We start from the raw sequence: 20,923 nt of genomic DNA on the forward strand, positions 1-20,923 counted from the left end.
GATGCCATCGTGAGAGTGTGTAAAGTGTTGTATGGAAGTGTAGTAGTATGTAGTTGTGTTTGATGTCAGATGGGATGGAAGCAACAAAGGAACCGAGTTTATCTAAACACTATCTTCAAAACTCGTATGTAGGAAAGGTTTTTGGTTGAGTGTATTCTCCAATCACAGTCGGAAATGGAAAAGGAACGGCAAGAAAACCATGGTTCAACACTTGTGCGATGTGAAGTATCGGAAGAATACAGTATGCAGTTATGCTCACGCCCAACCTATAATCTGGTTTATTAGACAATGTAGAAGGTCCGGCTCAAGCTAGCGTGAACCATAGAAGAAGGACGACTACGACTAGTTGACTATTACAGGCTCGTTTAGCCACGACTGAGTTCGGACCCAGGGTTCAACTAAACCGAGGAGCTCGCCAACATTGTTACAATGCCTGCTAGAATATACACTCGGAGGATTCTTTTCCAAAGAACGGCGTTAAGAGTTGAGCAGGGGTGTGTGAACTTGTCCAGGATCGGACTTCTGTCTCCGCTCTCAAGCATGTTAATCCTTCTGTTTTGCCGCCAAATTCAGGGTGAGTTTGATGAGTGCCTCCTGAGCTCATGTTAAGTCTGTAGTCGTGGTTTTCAACCCCACTAATTTTGTCTTACCTCATCCAATATTTCAACTACTCGAGCACCTCCTGGATGCCACTACTTGTGCATAGTGAACCTTAACGTCTGCGCAAAAGAATACATATCAGATCACCTTCATGACAAACGCAGACCATAAGACCTGGAACATGGACCTAGATCGTGCGTCGCCGAAAGGGCTCAAACTGGGATTGCTTCATCAAGCGGTACCCTCAACTTTGGTTGTAAGGCTATATATAGATTCCAGGTGGTCAGATAAGACCGAGCAAATCATGATGATGGTGATGGCATATATCGCCTTTGAAAACATAAGGAAAACCAGCGCTTCAAATAGCAACCGGAAAATGACATATATGTCCTTTCATGATTTCAGCATCTACCAATATATGGGAAGAAGTCGAGGGTTATGACCAAATGCGTTCATTCTGAATATCTCCAGCCCCTATGATCAGTGTGTACTGTACACCGTATGGTCTTACAGTCATAAGAATCGAAGAGGCCAACTTTATCGAACTGCTGAGCACACCCATGTTTTGAGTACCTTCCGGATACCTCATGCTGACACATGCCTCCTCTCGCCATTGAGATCTCATGGTTGACGCTTATCCCGGCTAATGAGAAAAAAATGCCATACCCACATTTCGAACCACAGTTGGTGGAATCCATGGAATACTACGCTGCGGATGTATTCGTAACACTGTATCAGGATCTTCTTGAACCATAGTTGAGGCTACAGTGAATTATAGCTCAACATGTGAAGCCCATTTTCGACACTACATGCTTCTTTCTTCTCATCCCATCGCACATCATACACATTATCATACTTCACAGTATTACGAATACCTCCACATATACACATAATCAAAAATGTCTTCTCACTTCCCACACCTGCCCTGCATCAGCCAAACAACACTGAGTACCTCCACAGACCCCCGAAAAAGAGGTCGTGGCCGTCCACGCGTGCACGAAAGAGATGAGAACGACAAGACCATTATCCTGCTGAACCCGGATGGTTCACGCGTGGTTCCTGTTCAGAAATACAACAAAGTGAAGAAAGCCTCCAAGGCTGGAGGTAGTCAAAAAGCTGACGCCGACACCGACGACGAGACCTCTGCGCCCACGCCCAAGCCCAAGAAGCGCAAGGCTATGGACGAGGCTGGATGCAGCCAGCCATCAAAGGCCAAGAAATTCAAGAAGGGCAAGAAGGTGGAGGAGTATGCGGAGGATGAGGTGTCGGCAACGCCTAGAGGTAGTCAGGTCTGCGTCGCCTCGTTGTTGGCGGAGCAGAGAGTGCACCGCGACCTACTTAAAAGTGCCGTTCAGTATGAGCAGAGCCTGGAGGAAGTGAGTGGGGTGAAGAAGAGGAGGAAGGATGAGGAGGCACTGGCGTACGAGACACCGTTTTCGCCGTTGTTCACAGAGAGGAACTTCACCGTTATGCCGTTGGAGCCCTTGTATACCTCCCAGCCAGTGCTTGATGGTCCGAGTCGACCTAGGACTATCACCTCATTTATCACCGGCAAGCCAATGACCATGTGGTCGATGGGCACGCGTTGGGCTGGCTGTAAGCTTGAGAATTGTTTGCCGGTGCACGATGGTCCGCGATTGGGTGAGTCTCCTGAGCTCGAAGAGGTATTTTTCCATTTTGGGATTTAGTAGAGCACAGCGTGGGGGACCTCAAGATAGTCTCCGACATTGTATTTTAGTGGAACTCAGACAGTCATTAAATCTTTGACAATTTGCAGACCAAGGATAGCGTTCGGTGCGTCGAATACCTCCTGGGTACCTACTTAACTTCCCATATCCCGATTCCTACGTTCCCGCCCCGACAAACCTCCTCACTAAAATAGCATGCCCTTGCAATCTTTTATAACTTTGAATCGCGAAAATCGTAAATTGGAGTTTTCACAACTCAAGTGGCACTTCAGTACACCGAAGTCTTCCAGCCTACCGTTATCCTCACCCACAATCTCGGGATCGTAATACAAGGGTTTCGCAATTCCTGGAATTAGAACAGTATTGAATGCCACCACGATCACGCATGATGACACATCAAGTTGCTATCGAGCCCGACGCAATCACCTACCTCTGACACGACGTTGGGGAGGTCCACCGCTCTGCGAAATTGAAAATCTCAAGGTCTCTGTTGTAACTTTGGGTCTTTACCTTGAATACTGTGGCGGCGTGGGGCCGCTAGTAGAATATGATGGAATACTGCGCTGGGTTGCTATCTAGCTAGGAGAAGACGATATGTACCTGTCCTGGAATTTCACTGTGGGAGTGATGAGGAGAGGTTGCTCTGCATAATCCAAAGATGTGTTGCTGTTCTGTCTGTCGTGATGGCCTTTTTGTATGGCCATCACAAGGGTTTGTTTACATGGCGTATCTATGATACAGATGAGTGTGGAAAGTGCTTATCAAGGGGAGTAGGAACCACTGCACCAACACGTGGTACATGGGACGTCCTTACCCCATGGACCGTTACATGGAACATGCTAGTCCAGAATAGTCTGAGCAGCGGCAATCAGGCCTCGTACGGACCAATTGATACCGAAACAAATACCTTTCAGCTCCCTCTTCGAATGCTTACTGTCCAGAATCACAAAATCACAATATTCCCGTTTGTGCTTCCGTATCAATGCCTTAAATACTTCCAAGGTCCCGCTTATTCGTCTCAACTTCGCAAAACGTGAACCACAACTTCTACATGCACACCATTCTTCACTTAAGATCTACACCTTGAACATCTCCTAGCTCTCTTAGAACCTAACTTCACTCATTCTCAAACAACGTTCTTGCCCTCTGTACTCTACCGCATACCCCTTGACTACCTTCCAGCTCACTCATCAGTCTCAATCCTTCAAAAAAAAACATAAACCATAATCTCCCATCCCAGACCTCGGTAGACGTCTCGCCTCTGTGGTCCCATCTCTTAAAACCAGCACTTGCGATTTTCTCGTCCCAGACCACCGGCTGGTGTTAGAGCGAGCCATCTTCTAAGTGTACTCCATGAAAACGTCCCCAACTCAACTTCAGCATTTTTATCTCCGGAAAGGAGATTTGCGATTTACCCGTTCGTGATTTGGATTCGTGTCCTGAGTGCCTCCTTTGAGTCTTAAATACGCCGATTTGTAAATACCGATTTCTCCGATTGTGATGGTGGGGTGAGCAGCTCAGTACGTTGACGACCTCCAGGATGCGTTAAACAGTGACACAATGAGAGGATTGGAAACCACGGTTTTGGGACTCGAGAGTAGTGTACGATGTATTGTATGCCTCCAGAGTAGGTACAGAATGGATTGTCGGCGCCTCTATGTCCCAGACACATGATTCACAGTTTCCCCATGCTGCAATCATATTGGTGTCTTGAGTGCCTCCCAGGTTCCAGATGGGATTGCTCAGTACATGCCCGCCCTAACAACCTCCTCACTAACCCACAGCGCCTGCATCCTCCACCTAGTAATACACTCAAGATGATTATCATACTCAGTCCAGCTCTCGACACCAAAGTACTTGTACTGCTCCTTAGCCCACCTGACATTCTCCGCCCACTCACTCGTGTCCCATTCCATCGGCTCAGTCAGACGATACAACTCACGAAACGGGGCGTGGCGACGCGGACCTCCAAAGCGGTACATCGACAGCGCAGAAGCCCAGAGTTCGTCTTCGTTGCGGCAGCCATCCTGGGCGTAGAGGTACACCGTGTACGGGTCGATGACCATACGGTTTGCAGAGAGGACGGGAGGTGGGAGGAAGACGGGTGTGCGAGTCGCGTATGCGCGGGCTGCAGCCATCATCTCGGGGCTGTGCTCCATGAAGGTCTTGTGCGCGGGCTTTGCGGCTGCAGCGGCGGCGCGGAACTGCTCCATGAGGACGGCGGGGGACTGCTCCTTGATGGTCTGACGCGCTTTGCGGGACGCGAGGCGCTTGCCACGTGCGGCAGTGGGCGTGCCGAAGTCTGAGTCGTCGGCGGCTTCATTGATGGCAGGTAGGATCTCGTCGTCGGTTTCGGGCTCTTCCTTGGCTTCGAAGTCGCTCTCCTCTACTTTGGGGGTGAGCGAGATGCGTAAGAGCTTGCGCTTCTTGCGGGAAGTGATGTAGTCTGCGTCGAAAGACTCGATGTCCTAAAGATAACGAATTAGCATGCTGAAATAGATGCGTGATAACCTTAGACTGTACCGTAGCATCCTCATCCTTCTCCACGTAATCTGGCGCCTTCTTGACACGTCGGCTGCTCCTCCTGTTACCACCGCCATCATCGTGACTGCCGTCGACTTGGCCAAGAACTCGCTTTCCAAGTGTGGGCGAGGCAGTGCCTGCCATTACGCTGTCTCGTGCCTGGCGCATAACCCTCTTGATGGGCTTGTTGACTTTGGTGGCAGCTTTCTTGCTGGTCTTCTTGGCCGTGGCCTTGGGCTTGACCTCAACTCCAGTCTCGCTGCTGCTGTCGCTGTCGCTGTCGCTGTCCGAGTCGGTGTCAGAGTCGGCCCTGCGCTTGGCCTTTGACTTCTTGTTGTACTTGGCGGGGGCTCGTGTGGGACCGTGGGCGGCGAACAGAGGGTCGTAGCGCGCAAAGAGCTGTTTGTCGAGGTGAGAGTGAGTGACGGGGAGCGGGCCTCCAATGTGCTTCACTAACTTTCTGAAGTCGGTAGGGAAGAGCCACTTCTCCATTGGATGCTTGAGAGCGTAGTCGACACAACGAGTAAGGTCAAGCGCGTCGTCACCTGAAGGGTGCTCCTGCACATGAAGGGCGAGGTCTTTGAACGGGATAGGGTCAGCTGCCTGGTTGCGTGCCAGGTTCTCCTTCTTCGCGTTCTGCTTGGTGGAAGCGCTCTTGGGGTGAGTCAGGCGCGGTGGCCTGAAATCGCCCACATACAAGCTGTTCTCATCATACTCACGATTATTGTCGAACTCGCCACGTGTGCCAATCGTCCAGTCTGCCTTGCCAGCACGACGCATGGCGTAGTGCATCATGACGGTCGTAGAGTTGGGTTGGTAGTCATTGGTAGGCATGACTCTGAACTTGTTAAGCAAGTGGGTGATCGTGACAGACCTGCCGCCATGATTGACGAGCCTGAGGATGACATCCACCGACTTTAGCCAGTGTGGAAGGTACGCGAGGATCTCGGAAGCTGTAAGATTGCCTTCAGGGAAGGAGAGGTTCCAACTGGGACTGCCTGCTCCGAACGCATTGTTCTTCGCAATCGCCGTCATTCTGAATGCTTGAACTTCCACAAATCAGTACATACGATGTGAAAGCGGCAGGCGCGCCAAAACGAAGGACTTCGGTGAAGATGAAGCAGCGTGAAGGTGTGGTCCTACCTGCGAAGTCCAAATTCACTTCAAGTCCACACGCCAAAAGATCGATAGCCGTTGCAGTACTCAAAGACTGTACAAAAACGATGCTGCAATCCCAACAAAACGCAAGAACTGGGCTGGCCAGGGTTGGGAGGAAGAAGTTGGCGGCGAGGAGCAGCTCGCCTGGAGGAGCTTGCGCTCGGGCCCCAAAGATAGTGCCGTTATTGTTGTGCCCAAACAAGACGAAGTAGCCAGTTTGCGCGCGAAAATTCCCTCAGGATCGGCCGTCGCAACAAACATGGTCAGAAAGCAATGCGCAGCCTTTCATAGATGCTTCCTTGACTATTCCCGCAAACACAAGGCCTCTAACAAGCCCTTTCACCCTGTTGCAACCTCTCGCTCCCTTCTCTTTCAACTTACGTACGGCTCAGCATGGCGGAGCTCAAGCGCAGGACGTACCCAACCAGACCAAGCTTTGGCGACAACGCGCCTTCAAACGCTTTACCGTTTCCCAAGAAGGCAAATATGACTGTCGCCGAGATCCTCGCCTTCCTCCCGAATAGCATCAATTGCGCCGACGTCATATACCGGATGATCTCGAATGGTGGCACGCGCAAGTCCATCCATGCCATCGTCAACACCCATCGCGATCTGGATGCCGAATGGAGTGCCAATTGTTGTGGAGAAGCCATGTACAAGACGATGCAGAAGGCTGGCTATGCCGAGTGGACCATCACGAGACACGACCTGTGGCATAACAGTCGGAAAGCCTTGTGGAATGCAAACAGACTAGATGTGGGCAATCTGCGGACGGCGCCTGGTGGACCAGCAGGAACCGTGTCTTTCAGAAGCCTTGCTGAGAATGTGAGAACAATGCCGGAAGGGGACGATGCGCTGGACCTGACAAGAATGGTACGATACTGCGTGCAGAACTCAGAGGATGGGTGGAGATACCCGAAGGATTACGAAGAGCTGCTGGACTTGCTGGGAGGTCCGACTAAAGTAGGAGAGGCAAACACTGATGGAGCAGTGTTCAGACGCTGGGAAAACAGGAAACCTCCTCCGCCCCTACCCAAGCCTACACGGCCGCCGCAAGGCCTCGAGTTACCTGACGGATGGAAGAAGACGAGGAGACGGAGCAGCGCAGCAAGGACAAGGTCGAATGCGGAAAGAAGATCGAGAACTGTGTCTCCAGGGCCAGGCTCGTTGGTCAAATGCAGAGCTGCGAGGGACAGCGGAAATATGGACCCAGAAGATGCGGTAGATATAGTGGTCATGGGCGATTCTGAACCTGATGGCGGGTATGGTACACCTTACGTACGAGAGCCAGTAAGTGTATTTGCGAGAAGTTTCCTGTGAGATGGTAAATCGTGGCATAATGCTGACTTCCAAGAAGGCTGAATACGTGCCGCCGCCGCCGCCGCCACCTGGCGTTGCAGGGTTATCCACCGTATTGGACCTTGCGCAGGCGTTCCAAGTTGAGGGCGCTGGTGGCGAATCGGATCCTTACAGCGCATACGCTTTCGGAGGCCCTCGCCGCACACCACCGTACCGCTACCTCAATCAGATCGCGCAGCCTCACCCGTGGGACATAAGCGGCTGGGCGGAGAACCTTAGATGGGCATTCGAACAGCGAATTTTGTTTGCGCAGGCCTTCCCGGAAGCGATCAGGTGGAATGAAAGTCTAGAACACATGGCCTGTATCGAGCGCGAGCGGACGCAGCGCGTCTGGGCGTCCGATGAGTTGCTCGAGCAGATGCTGGAGGGCGACTAGGACAGCAAACGTTGTGTATGGCTTCTGTTCCTTCGAGTAAAGGTGGCGGTGTGTATTACAGGTTGTTCGGATGCGTGCTTTGCGGGGACAACGGCGCCCTTTGTTCTTACCTTGGACAGGGCATGGAGCTGTCAAAGAGCTTTGTCAGTATGCTCAATGTACATATTCTTGCTCTGCACGGATCATATTGATGAAGATCGCATGGCTACGCTTTGTAATGGATGAAGCAGCATGAGTGAGAGCTGGAGGAAAGAGTGGTGGTTGAAGCCTGAGGTGCGAACAAGCACCAACGCCATGGTTTCAGCTGCTTGCGCCTTCCCTCTCCGAATCTAGCGTCAAAGATCAACGCCATCCCTGTCCGAAACCCCTCGCGAAACGTTCTCGCAACAATCATCGAACAAACACCTCCGCCGTGTTTGCAGCATTCGCTCTGCCAGGCTATGCACCGCCTTTGCTTGTCGATGAGTAGTGGCTGGAGCGCCCGAGCACAATGTCATGCCGCAGTGGAACTCTAGCCTCCCGACACCTTGGCGTAACACGAGTTGCGACTTGACAGTCACGGGTCTGCACATTGCGTGTCGCACATTCGAGATGCTGATTTAAGTGTAGAAGTACAGCCTTTTGCGATTGACTCCATCCATCATCTTCCATTCGATACCCCAGGCACCTGCCATTTCCATTCTCGAGCCGGACTCACCACACTCCTTACGAACTCTTACGATCAGTAACACATTCTCTTAATCAACGGAAATCAATATCGAATTAGTCAAAATGCACTCCAATATCCTCGCCGTCGCCGTCCTGGCCTTCGCACCTCTGGCCCTCGCACAATCTGGTATGACATCAAAGCCATCAGCAACCGCCACCGCATCCGCCGCCGAGATTGTCACTATGATGTGGGACAACGAACCCACAGCCGCCGCCGCAGTTGCTGCCAGCGGCTCCTCCATGGTGACCGATATGAGCAGCATGTCGATGGACGCCTCCATGACCATGTCGAACGGTGAGGTCATGAGTGGCATGAGTGGAATGAGTGGGATGAGCGGCATGAGCATGACTACCGCGACTGGTACTGCAATGGCGGGCATGAACATGACAGGCTCTGCAGGAAGGGCAGAGTTGATGCCTGGTGCTATGGGCGCTGGGTGGATAGTCATCAGCATTGGGGCTGGTATTGGGTTCCTTGCAGGCATGCTATAGGATGTGGGGACGCATCTGGAATACATCATATACACCGTAGTCGGCCTATATGTGGGTCAGCTACACCATTTTTCGAACCCAAGGGGCGGTACATACTTTACACCTCATACAGAAAGCAGCAATAACACGAAGTTTCGCATCAACTAAGTAGAGGTGCCTACCGGGTCCGATGATGACATTCGAACAATGCTGATCAGTGACAGCTAGTTACTTCGAGTCGTATACCACAATCTCAAGAATGTCTTGCCTTCGACGCCCGAAATCCCATCTCGGGTGTCTTCGACGCGCTTCCCCACAACATTAACTATGAGAATGGATCTTTCACAGATGATGCCCTTGAGAACTACAATCTCCCACAATCCACAGATCCAGCACCTCAGAGCCGAACCTGGAGGTTCTCGGGATCTCTGCGTATGTGAAGCGGTCTGTAGCCAGACACAGTACGTTATCGCAAGATCTTGATTCCACTCATATCAGAGCGTGAGTCCTCAAACTGTAAGGTTATCGCTCATGCGCCAGTGGTTAGTAGAGGCAGCCATTGCATTTTGAACATGTGTGGAGGTCTTGAGTTCCGCAGTACTGTGGGCAGACTGATCAAGTCATTGCATGTGATGCCGCATACTGATTTCTGCCATAGGTGCGTGTAGTAGTGCCCATCCATTCTTTGTATCATGCTCTTGATGGCTGTCCTTCCTCACCGAGCTCGGCGATGTGCACAAAGAACATTGTGAGTTTCCGGCTGGTGCGGTAGCCATCCAACAATGATCAAAGAATCAATATGCCTTGGACCAGGATTTTGTAAAAAGACGTAGGCGCGGCGCGCTTTGGATGACTTCGAAAGCCGCTACCAGCGCGAATCTCCGAAATAGTGATGAGATGATAGCGAGGGCATTGGTGCTAGAGAAGAGTAGGGGGGCAACGATGAAAGCAGAAATACGAATAGGAAAAATTCAGACATTATATACGCAGCTGAGAAGTGAGCGAAGAAGAAGATATAAGCACACAAGGAGCACAACCCTGGAGAAGGAGGGATATACATAGACTAAAGCCCGCAAAATAATATAATAGACGGAGAGAAAGGCATAGTGACAGGACTCGGGTTTTGACATCTGGACAAACTGAGGATACTTACGTGATCATTATCGCTTGCGTGACACCCACCAAACATATCTGTCACGGTATCAATCGGTCCGTACAAGACCCAATTACCCCTGGTTGGACTGTTATGGACTAGCACGTTCCAGGGACAGTATATATCGTCTCCTCCTAGCTAGATAGCAATTGAGCGCAGTATTCCATCAACCCAATAGCCCTACGTTATCGTTTGCCGTAGCTATTAGTATTCTACAGCGGTACCGTCTGCCGCTACAATATCGCATCATGTCGTGATAACAATCCCTCATACTGTACTGACAAGTGGTTAGATGCTTCAGCAATATCGGAAAAGGAGACACCGCAGCTCTCCCAACAAACTTTGTACCGGAAGCCTGCTTGTGCGATTGAATCGAAATGAAGTGTCCCATCGAGATTGCACTTAACAGGTGAAGGTAGAGCGCTCTTTGCTGGCGTCTCTTGGTCAGAAGCAAGAAGCACTCGCCCGGAACTCGACCTCTTGAAGTAGTGTCGGGGGTGTATACTCGAGATTCGAGATTTGACGTTAAGATTAGCGTGTCACGCTAGCCGAGGGTGGCGCACACCACAACCTTTGTCATTTGGTCATCCTTTCGTCCACCAATGCACAAAGCGTGCTCTCTCCATGCGTTCACACCCAAGAGCGTAAAGCAGCTCCTCAACGACGCAATATTGTGAGATAACGAAGCTCGAATGCTGAGGATCCTCCAGAGGGCGCACAAACGAATACAATCTGATCACATTCTGTCAATCTGGTCTATACTTAGATGCTCCTTAGAATCAGAATTCGTCCTCCTCCCGCATCTTTGCGATACTGATGCACCTTGTTCTCCACAATGTCGCATACACCGGCCTTCGCTAACCGCTCGGCTTCAGCTTCGAAACCTTTCTCGACCCAGTGGCTATCCAGCACCGTCGCAACAACAACGCCGCCACTTTTCACGATCCGTAGAAACTCTGCAAGTGGTTCTGGCCCCAGATGCCCATGCGTGAACGTGCCACAGCAGACAAGCGAGTCATACTCTCCATCCTCAAACTTCAGTTTCTTCGTCAGGTCTGCAATCTTCAAGTCTTTGTAAACTCCACTCTTGCGCGCGACCTTAAGCATGCTCTCGCTTATATCGAGGCCATCGATGTCTTCTGCACCCATTTTCGCGAGTTCGTTGCCAACGGCTCCAGTCCCGCAACCTGCATCTACGATCCGGAGGCCTTTAAGGACCTGGCTGGGGTCGCGATGTAGATGGTTGAGCTTCAAGCCTCTTGCAACTCCTTCAGCGACAAGACGTGGTGCTGTAAAGTCATGCTTTTGCATGTCCGAGTCGTATGTCGCGGCCCATTCATCGTACAGGCGCCGCGATTCTTCTGTGCTGCTTGCAGCGAACACGCGGTCGAGGTAGGGCTTCTCTGCGGTGGTCATCGCGCCACAATCAGAGGAAAGTCTTTGTATGAAGGATGAGATGCGGTGTAACGTCCAGATTGACCTGCGTCGTTATCCATTTTCATTATCAGCGGCTGCGTATACCAGCTTGTTACGTCATCCTTCCACCCCGCTCGAACGACTAGCTTCGGCACCGCGAAGGATCCCTCGAAGTCCATCTGTCAATCCTACAACATCATGATATCACTACTGTACAGCGCCGGTCTTCAATTGCGCGCACGACCCTCGAGTTCGGTGCCTCGGAGCTGGGATGAAGGTCAGACTAACCACCTGCACTGCAGCGAAAGTACGATGACCAGATCAGACGTCAGGGGGAGTCCCCGAGGGATGATCTGCTGTCGGAAAGGACGTGGCGATAGAAATAGATGATCCACGCAAGCTAGAGTGAGGATCCGGTTGGAAGGCGAAGCTGGGCACATTGGACGCGTTCTAGCGCGTGCTTAGCGCGTCTTTTCGACAACCCTTTGACAGGTTCTACATCGCCCGGAACGTGCAATCACCGGACTTCCGAAGATACCTCTGAGTTTGTGCTAACACTCATATTGACAACACATCTTCGAGTACAGCGGCTACCGAAAACGAATAAGGCGCATCACGCCCCCACGCGACCTTGTCACCAACAATGTGAGCCCACAATATGGCATCTTGGAGCGTTGCTTTCACCACTCGAGCTTGCAAGCGTTTGCTTGAAAGCTTGGAGCTCCCACCATTTCCGTACAATACAGGTTTGATAAAGGTCCAACCCATCAACAACCATATACAATCGCAATGTCTTCAGCAGAAACGTATGGTCGCATTCCTAAAGCTGGGGAACCTGCGTGTCCTCACACAGTACAACGAATCCTCACCATGGAGCAGCTTCAGCTATTCTCGGCACAGAGTGCTCATCCTGCAGCAAAGAATGGTTCTCATGAGAGGTAGGCACACGCGAAATAGTCTTTTCATTCATGTTTCCATGTGGCAAGCACGCACTATGTCGATCCTGTCTCAAAGCTTGGCGCGAAGCAACCATGAGCTATTGTTTAGTGCGCTGTGGTGAGAATCTCTCCGTCCAGCCGGATTACTGCCAGAACTAGAATTGTCACGTCTGGCAAGCTGGTAACCCTGCTCCACCGCATGTCACAGTAATGCCTCATCAAGCTACTAAACGCATCGTCGAGCTGCGCCAGGATATGACAGATGATCTCGACATCGAGCTAAACGAGCTGATCGAAGAAGACAGCTACTTCAAGATCTCGAAAGCTGTGCGAGGTAAGTTGATGCAGTACTGGCGCACACAGCTCCGCGTTTACGGTAGCCAGTACCACCACTGGCACAATCTTGCAGAAGTTCTAGATTCCCTTCGGAGCACCAACATTGACCCCCTGGCGGCCTTCAAGACATTCAAAGTGCTCATGAAGCTCTTCCCAAATCCGGAGATACGTGGTTGTCTCGCGCCAAATTCTCAATTCGCTGCCAGCTTCGCAAACAGCTGAGAGCCCTGGATCACCACTTTCCTAGGAACCCAGTGCAAGCAGTGGGATACTAACGAAGGTCAGGTCATAGCCGGTAGGTTCTTGATAGCCGACCGTCTCAAGCATGTGAGGAACCCAGAAAACTTCAAGGACTGGAATGGTCGCTTCGCTATCGATTGGCCGATAGGTAAGATCCTCGAACACAAGTATGCTGACGGCATCATCGAGTGCAAAGTACGTTACCTAGGCTCCCTGCCGGCGGAATGTGGAGTTCGATGAGGCGTGGCTCACTGCGGAGGCGCATGATGGTATACAGAGATGGAATATACTGAAGAGAGGCCTGATTCTGCAGATGAGCATGATGATGAAGATGAAGGTGAACGCCTTCCAAATGAAGACACGAGTAATGAAACAGACGAGCGAAGGATTGTATGCCCGGTGATCGAAGCATATATAGTACTAAAAGCCTCTAGGAACTACTCTGAGATACGATTTGCGCAGAAACGCAAGCAAGTGTATATTTATTCCCCTTATGGGCCTTACCTGTGACTGTATGGCTTCTGCCGTAGGGCATCCAAGACAAATGTACCAGACCCTCCTAGGTGGGCGGTCCCAGTGCAATCTGGCTGGCCCAAACACTCATACAGTACATTCATGCCCAAAGGATACTAAGATGCACCATGGAACACGAAAGCATTATGAGTGGTGCTGAAGTGAGAAGGGCAAACAAGGCGCAGCTTGATAGGTCCTGACTCATTGATCTCTGGCTCCAGATCACTCATGCGCCGAAAAACAAGCGTGGTGATGAGTCACATGCGTTTTTCGAGTGAGATCCATGGACGTGTGAATGTGGTGTTGATGCCTCAGCGCCACAGCTTGTCACAATATACTGTGCACGGGCCACTACCCCACCAATTAGCGCCACTGAGAACAATCGAAGCAGCAGACGAATTTCGATCGCCTTGTGTGCGTTTGCCTCACGCTTCAATTTTAAATCACTTCCTTGCTAGATCCAGGCCTTCGTTGGCTTAGTTTTGACTCACGGGATCTTTCAACAAGGCTAGCTAGCCTCTGGGCTCCCACTTCGAACGTCCACCTGCAACTTTAGGACTCCGAACCTGACTTCGTCAACCCCGCCGCCACAGGAACCGTTCCCGTCGGCACCCTACATAATACGCACGAGCGACTACATTTCCCTCCACGAGAAGCTCAACCGACGAAATGGCGCCAAAAAAGGGCAAGAAGAAGCAGCAGGACGATGACTGGGAGGCCGAGCTCGGTGAGACAGTCACCACTGAGAACGATGCTCTCGCCCAGGAAGTCAAGGCTGCAGAGGAAGCTGGTGCAGAGGATGATATGGGCGGTGGCCTGATGGCTGCCCTCCAAAGGCGTGGAAAGAAGAAGAATAAGAAGGTAGCAAACACGGAAGTCGAGGGTGAAGACCCACCGGCAGCCAACGGCGGTGATGACTTCGCGGACAAGGCACCTCAGGAAGCCAACTTTGATGATGACGACGATGTCTTCGCCGGCAACTATGGCAAGAAGAATAAGAAGGGCGGCGCTGCTCAGAAGGAGGAGCCTGCGCCAGAGACACCACCTGCCGAGGCGCCGCGCATGAAAACCAAAGCTGAGAAAGAGAAAGAGAAGAAAGAGAAGGAGAAGCAGCGAAAGAAGGAGATGGTAGGTCCAAGTCGAAGCCCTGAAGCTTTACTATATACATCAAACTAACCAGAACACCACAGGCTGCGAAGAAAAAGGCTAGCGGTTCTGCGAAGCCCGAACCCGAAGCCGCCGAGGCCAAACCCGTCGAAGTCGTAGCCCCCACTCCTGAGCCTGCTGCTTCCACTACTGCTGCTGGTGGCAAAAAGAAGAAGGTCCCTGCAGCTTTGGCAGCTCTTCAGAAGCAACAAGAGGCGCTGCGGAAGCAACAGGAGGAGCAAGCTCGCCTCGAAGCCGAAGACAAAGCTCGCGCCGAGGAGGAAGAGAGGCTTGCTGAAGAGGAGCGCAAGCGCAAAGAAGAGGCAAAGGCTGCTAAGAAGCAGCGTGAAAAAGAGAAGATCGAGCAGCTGAAGAAGGAGGGCAAATACTTGACTAAGGCGCAAAAGGAAGCTAAAGCCAAGGCTGACTTGCGCCTGAAGCAGATGCTCGAGAGCGGCGTAAAGGTTGCCGCGCTTGAAGGCGAGCCGGAAGCACCCAAGAAGCCCAAGTATGACGACCGAAAGAAGAGGAAGCAGCAGCAGGAGCAGAAAGAGCGGGAAGCACGCGAAGCTGAGGAGGCTGCGAAGAAGCTCGAAGAGATGAAGCTGGCTGAAGAGCAAGCCGCGGCAGCTGCTGCAGAGGCTGAGAAGGCCCGCGCCGATGCTGAAGCCAAGAAGGGAGAAGACTCTGGTGACGACTGGGAAGCTCAGGCTGATGAGATGGACGGCGTCAAGGACAGCTGGGATGTCGACACAGATGAGGAAGAGGGGCAGAATGCGGCAGAGAAGAAGAAGGCAGAAGAGGCCAAGACTGCAGCAGCGAAGGCCGCAGATGCAGCACCTACACCAGCGGACAAGGCCGTTGCGAAGCCCGCTGCGACAGCTGCTGATTCTGATTCCGAGTCCGAGGAAGACTCCGACGATGACAGCGAGGACGACTCTTCAGAGGACGAGCAAGGAACTGCAACACAGAGGGCTGAGGCTGCCCGCAAGCAGGCTGCTGCCGATCGACGAAAGGAGGCTCACGAGGCTGCTCTGGCTCAGCGTTCCAAGGACAACCTGCGATCTCCCATTTGCTGCATTCTCGGTCACGTCGATACTGGTAAAACAAAGCTGCTCGACAAGATCCGTCAGACCAACGTACAAGAGGGCGAAGCCGGAGGTATCACGCAGCAGATCGGTGCCACTTACTTCCCGGTCGAGGCTCTGGAGAAGAAGGTCGCAGTCGTCAACAAGGACCACAGCTTCAAGTTCAATGTCCCCGGTCTCTTGGTTATCGACACACCTGGTCACGAGTCTTTCACTAACTTGCGATCTCGCGGTTCGTCTCTGTGTAACATTGCTATCCTGGTCATCGATATCATGCACGGTCTTGAGCCCCAGACTATCGAGTCGATGAAGCTGCTCCGTGGCAGGAAAACACCCTTCATCGTCGCTCTCAACAAGATCGATCGTCTGTTCGGCTGGAAGAAGATCGACAACAACGGTTTTGAGGACAGCTTCAACCTCCAGAAGCCAGCAGTTCAGTCCGAGTTTGAGGAGCGATGGGCCTTTGTGCGCACTCAGCTGGCTGAACAGGGTTTTAATTCTGAGCTGCACTTCAAAAACAAAAGCATGTCTAAGTACGTCTCGGTGTGCCCTACCTCCGCGCACACCGGTGAAGGTATTCCCGACATGATCAAGCTCATCGTCAACCTTACCCAGAGCCGTCTTACCAACAACCTCATGTACCTTTCTGAAGTCGAGTGTACCGTTCTCGAAGTCAAGGTCATCGAAGGTCTTGGTACAACCATCGATGTCATTCTGTCCAACGGTGTCCTCCACGAGGGTGACCGGATAGTAGTCTGCGGTAATCCCGAGCCCATCGTCACCAATGTGCGTGCGCTCCTCACACCTGCCGAGATGAAGGAATTGCGTGTCAAATCGCAGTACGTACACAACAAGGAAGTCAAGGCCGCCATGGGTATCAAGATTGCCGCCGATGGCCTCGATACCGCCATTGCCGGATCTCGCCTGCTCGTTGTAGGACCTGACGACGATGAAGAAGACCTCATGGACGAAGTCATGGGCGACCTCGAGCACCTGCTTAGCAGGGTCTCCAAGACCGGCCGTGGTGTGTCCGTCCAAGCCTCCACCCTCGGTTCCCTCGAAGCGCTCCTCGAATTCCTGCGCGTCTCCAAGATTCCCGTATCTACCATCTCCATCGGTCCTGTCTTCAGAAAGGACGTTCTCCGTGCTGGTATCATGTTAGAAAAGGCCAAGGAGTACGCAGTTATGCTGTGTTTCGATGTCAAGGTCGACAAAGAGGCGAAGGCATACGCGGAGGAGATCGGCGTCAAGATCTTCGAGGCAGACATTATTTACCACCTGTTCGATAAGTTTACAGCGCACATGAAGCAGCTGGAGGAGCAGCGCAAGGAAGAGTCCAAGATGCTTGCTGTCTTCCCTTGCGTGCTGCGCCCCGTCGCTGTCTTCAACAAGAAGGATCCGATTGTCATTGGTGTCGATGTTGTGGAAGGTAACTTGAAGATGACAACGCCCATCTGCGCCATCAAAAAGAATCCCGCCACTGGCGTCAAGGAGATTATCCAGCTTGGAAGAGTGTACGTCCCTCCTTTTATTCCCAATCTCAAACACCCTTTACTAAGTATTTTCTAGTACATCCATCGAGCGCGACCATAAGCAAATCCAAGTCTGCAAAAAGGGTCAACCCTCTGTTGCCGTCAAGATCGAAGGCCCCAACCAGCCCATGTACGGACGCCACCTGGAAGAAGATGACACGCTGTATAGCGCGATCAGCAGGAAGAGTATCGACACGTTGAAAGAGTTCTTCAGGAATGACGTCAGTCAGGATGAGTGGAAGCTGTTGATTGAGCTGAAGAAGTTGTTTGACATTCAGTGAGTAAAGTGAACGATGCTAGAGGTGGATTAGAGATGGACGAGAGGAGGGAGGGGGAGAGACGTGTATGATGAATTGAAGCACATGGATGAATTGAAGCAGGTGGATGCGCATGGGCGTTTACAGCATGGTCTGGCGTTCTGCGCATATCTCCACTATACAGCGAAAAGGCTCTGTTAGTGTATATGCATTTTTTGTATTCGCACATCTCACTTCAGTAACTTCATCTGTTCGTGCATGTCCGCCCTCCCGCTCTCCCTGCCCGACCTGTTCAAAATTTCCTCGCGGATTATGATTGTGCATTTCGCATCAAGCATCTCCGGGAGACAGTACTCGACTGTGTTCTTCTCGATCATCAGTGTAACAGGAAAGAACATTTTTCTCGGACAGAAACGCGGCAGGAGCTAGGCCAAGGTCGTCGGAGCCTCCTACCATCCACTCGTTCCATCCTCCGCCAGGGTAGTCATCCCAGGTGATAAGTTTGCGTGTGCTCATGTCCCATTGCAAGAAAGCACCATTGTACCCCTTGCTGTCTCCGCTTGTTGATGGACAGCTAGAAACGCAGCGGCTCCACACAATAGTATTGCAAAACACTCCATTGCGAATCACCGATAGAGAATGTGAGGTCAGCTGCTCCTAGGGCCTGGAATATGAGCTTGTAGATGGTGTATCCCTTTGAGTGCCCCAGCGTCGCTGATCTGTACGTCGTCTGACCCCAGGCCTCTGGTTTCCTCCTTGGCTGCGTACCGCCAGCATCGCCGTAGTGTTCGATGGGATGACCGTACCCGCCAATGACGCAACATCAAGGCTGCCAGACTCGTAGATAGCGTTCCGAAGACCCGAATCATCGGCTGCGCACTTGAAGCGAAATCCGTACTCTCGGGACTCGCCGGGGGGGGGGGGGGCAGGGTGAGGGCAGTGACTGGAAGGGGTTGACAGGTTACATCCGCTCTCGACGTAGGGGTGTGCACAGAGCGTATGCAGTGCTCGGGAAGAGGGACGGCGAGGGCGTCTTTGGTGAGAATCTGCCCAAGACACCCTCGCCGTCCCTGAAGCGATGCTTGAACCCCCAAGGCCGTAGTGGTGTGGCCAGTCATCACCAGCATGGGTCCCTCGCCGTTGGGACGCTGCCAGTACATGTTAGAGCCGTATTTTCCCACAAAAGAATGGCGGTGGACAGCTTGCTCGTAGTTGTGCGTTTTGATCGTCTCCCCAGCGCGAGTTCAGCAGCAGTGGCACCCCGAAGTCTTCCAAGATCAGGCAGTTTGGGCTATCGTTCGTGACCTGGATGGTCCAGTCGAGCGGGTCGCGAGTGGGACCAGACAAGGCGTATCTTTCCCGTACAGAGAAGCCCTGGAATCCGGCGGCACTGCTTGCGTTGTCTGTGTAGATGAGTGTGATACAGTCATGCAAACTGCTTGTGGAACGGACATGTCTGGACATGCCGGAAGTCGTTGTCGCGCTTGGCTCTTCAGCTTCAGGTCTGCCGTGGAGGACCACATCTCCCAGGAACCTCGAATCCTCTACATCGAGGTCTGGTGCCTGGGCAGAGTTGAGGACGAAATTTGTGCCACACGCGTCTGCAGGGTTCCGCAGTGTCTGAATGCTGGCACGTGTGGAATCAACTTCGACGATGAAGTGGGCTTGAGGTCAGGTTGAAATGCTGTTCCATGTCGACTTAAAGCTGAACGGCTCGAGTGGCTGTGTGAATACATGCGCTCGCTGAGCGAGCAGAGTGTCCCCTAAGGTGGGAGGCACGTTCAAGCTGCTGGTCGTGATCATCGACAAGGATGCCGTAGCACATCGAATGCCATCAGGATTAGGAATTGTGAAGGAGACGTTCTCCGCAGATGTGACCATGACTGTCATATTCTCAAACAACCGTCTTGGAAAGCGCTTTGGCTATGCTATGGTCCCCCTTCAACAGCAATTCTCTGGCGTCGGTCTCTTGGGAGGTAAGCAACATCCCCCCTTTGTAAACCCCAACCGCACCCTACATAGAAGACTAGTCGGTCGTCAGGTCTGCGCAGTCATAATCTACCAACCATTCGGCCTGTCGACGCAGAAAAACGCCCTCCTAGTCCAGGCCTGTCTGCAAAATTCTATACACATCCGCTGCGCTTGGGCCTTGCTACCTCGTCGAGCGCATCGGCCGACGGAACTGCATCATCTTCGCACCCACAATCCAAACCCTCAGACTAGCATGCAACTGCAGCTTAGCCGTGGACACTCGGGGTCAGAACAACACGACTGCGTGTGCTTTCATCGGCAAGAGCTCCACACAAGTCTCTTCAATGACATACAAGACCTAACGTCTGACGCACCACAGCCGTCTTCATCGTCATCAACACCTGCACCTACTGACTCCTCTCCACCGGCCCAACCGTGGTCTACGTCAACGAGATCTTCCCCACGCACGCGCGCGAAATGGGAATCGGTAACGCTGCAGCAATTCCGATTGGCATAGCCGTCGCTCTCGGCCAGCAGTGGCCTACCGCTACGGAGAAGCTGGAACTGTATTCGTACTTCATTCTTCTGGGTACGTGTGAATTTGGCACGCTGTTTGTGTGGGGATTCGTGAAGGAGACGAAGAGGTTGAGTATTGGAGGGGTTGATGTGGTAAGCAGTAATTGGTTGGAGGAGATAAGTAAGAGGTTGTACCGACGAAGCGTAGTTGTTTGGGAAGAGGATCGTGTGGCTAAGATGGAGAGCCGGGATCATGCGGACCGCAAGAACAGCGTGCTTTGATTGAGAGGGAGCCTGAGAAAGAGGCAACATTCAAGATGGGATGCGATGTAAGTTGAGAATGACAAACACGATAGTGCCAATAATTGATCGTGAGAGTGGGATGGATAATATGCACCTCTTATCTTATCTGGAAAGCGGAAGAAGAAAAATGTTCGTGGACCGCCTATGTTTGAACGAAGAAAGAGGGGTATGGGTGTAGGGGGAAACAGATACAGACGGGGTCGTGGGAGTGAATAGGCGGTGATGGTGAAGCAAAAGTCAAGACGATGGAAAGCCACACGAGGACTGGCCGTGAGAGCAGATTCAAGAAGATGGGTCCGCCTTGGTGTTGTTGGATCTAGCCCGCAACGAGATCATGTCCGGGAGAAGTCGGAGGTTGCAGACCCACCGCGGCCGCAGCACTGACCCTTTGAACAGCTCTGAGGCTCAAAAACTCAGTGCCATCGATATCCGCTGCAGTATTGAGTAGCGCTCCTCAAGGCTGCACGAGGACTGAATGCCGTCGAGGCACATGTGTGCAATTGTTCACCGACAATCAAAAAGGAAGGCTATGAACGGAAAATGCTTTCAGCCTATGCAACTAGATATCGTATGGGAAATAGAAGTCGCAGTTCATTGTACAAGAGATGCTTCCCCCAATAAAGTTACACAC

The 20,923-nt window shown here is 52.1% G+C and overlaps 8 protein-coding genes across 8 annotated transcripts; 5 read left to right on the top strand and 3 right to left on the bottom strand.

The window, feature by feature from the left end:
* Positions 1-1,499: 1,499 nt before the first annotated feature.
* BU25DRAFT_420445 (uncharacterized protein) lies at positions 1,500-2,288 on the top strand (the record flags this gene model as incomplete). Its single annotated transcript, XM_033708017.1, has 1 exon — positions 1,500-2,288. The coding sequence occupies one exon, from the start codon at positions 1,500-1,502 to the stop codon at positions 2,286-2,288; it is 789 nt and encodes a 262-aa protein (XP_033563218.1).
* A 1,742-nt stretch (positions 2,289-4,030) lies between these two features.
* On the bottom strand, positions 4,031-5,846 carry BU25DRAFT_457283 (uncharacterized protein; the record flags this gene model as incomplete). Its single annotated transcript, XM_033710101.1, has 2 exons — positions 4,031-4,756; positions 4,812-5,846. The coding sequence occupies 2 exons, from the start codon at positions 5,844-5,846 to the stop codon at positions 4,031-4,033; spliced, it is 1,761 nt and encodes a 586-aa protein (XP_033563219.1).
* A 516-nt stretch (positions 5,847-6,362) lies between these two features.
* BU25DRAFT_338381 (uncharacterized protein) lies at positions 6,363-7,704 on the top strand (the record flags this gene model as incomplete). Its single annotated transcript, XM_033702725.1, has 2 exons — positions 6,363-7,265; positions 7,324-7,704. 2 exons carry the CDS (start codon positions 6,363-6,365, stop codon positions 7,702-7,704), a joined length of 1,284 nt encoding a protein of 427 aa, XP_033563220.1.
* Positions 7,705-8,358: 654 nt separating this feature from the next.
* On the bottom strand, positions 8,359-9,198 carry BU25DRAFT_25772 (uncharacterized protein). Its single transcript, XM_033701688.1, has 2 exons — positions 9,001-9,198; positions 8,359-8,949 (listed from the first exon to the last, which is right to left on the bottom strand). Exon 2 carries the CDS (start codon positions 8,931-8,933, stop codon positions 8,442-8,444), a length of 492 nt encoding a protein of 163 aa, XP_033563221.1. The 5' UTR covers positions 8,934-8,949; positions 9,001-9,198; the 3' UTR covers positions 8,359-8,441.
* A 1,592-nt stretch (positions 9,199-10,790) lies between these two features.
* BU25DRAFT_409503 (S-adenosyl-L-methionine-dependent methyltransferase) lies at positions 10,791-11,850 on the bottom strand. Its single transcript, XM_033706069.1, has one exon. It carries the CDS (start codon positions 11,450-11,452, stop codon positions 10,799-10,801), a length of 654 nt encoding a protein of 217 aa, XP_033563222.1. The 5' UTR covers positions 11,453-11,850; the 3' UTR covers positions 10,791-10,798.
* Positions 11,851-12,870: 1,020 nt separating this feature from the next.
* Positions 12,871-13,674, top strand: BU25DRAFT_409505 (uncharacterized protein). The gene has a single exon (XM_033706070.1). It carries the CDS (start codon positions 13,246-13,248, stop codon positions 13,474-13,476), a length of 231 nt encoding a protein of 76 aa, XP_033563223.1. The 5' UTR covers positions 12,871-13,245; the 3' UTR covers positions 13,477-13,674.
* A 229-nt stretch (positions 13,675-13,903) lies between these two features.
* On the top strand, positions 13,904-17,708 carry BU25DRAFT_490157 (uncharacterized protein). The gene is made up of 3 exons (XM_033711478.1): positions 13,904-14,607; positions 14,670-17,227; positions 17,283-17,708. Exons 1-3 carry the CDS (start codon positions 14,149-14,151, stop codon positions 17,524-17,526), a joined length of 3,261 nt encoding a protein of 1,086 aa, XP_033563224.1. The 5' UTR covers positions 13,904-14,148; the 3' UTR covers positions 17,527-17,708.
* Positions 17,709-19,205: 1,497 nt separating this feature from the next.
* Positions 19,206-20,271, top strand: BU25DRAFT_466052 (uncharacterized protein). The gene has a single exon (XM_033710674.1). The coding sequence runs from the start codon at positions 19,331-19,333 to the stop codon at positions 19,988-19,990; it is 660 nt and encodes a 219-aa protein (XP_033563225.1). The 5' UTR covers positions 19,206-19,330; the 3' UTR covers positions 19,991-20,271.
* The last annotated feature ends 652 nt before the right edge of the window (positions 20,272-20,923 follow it).

Source organism: Macroventuria anomochaeta (genome assembly GCF_010093625.1).
Source record: "Macroventuria anomochaeta strain CBS 525.71 unplaced genomic scaffold BU25scaffold_11, whole genome shotgun sequence".
Lineage (NCBI taxonomy): Eukaryota > Fungi > Ascomycota > Dothideomycetes > Pleosporales > Didymellaceae > Macroventuria > Macroventuria anomochaeta.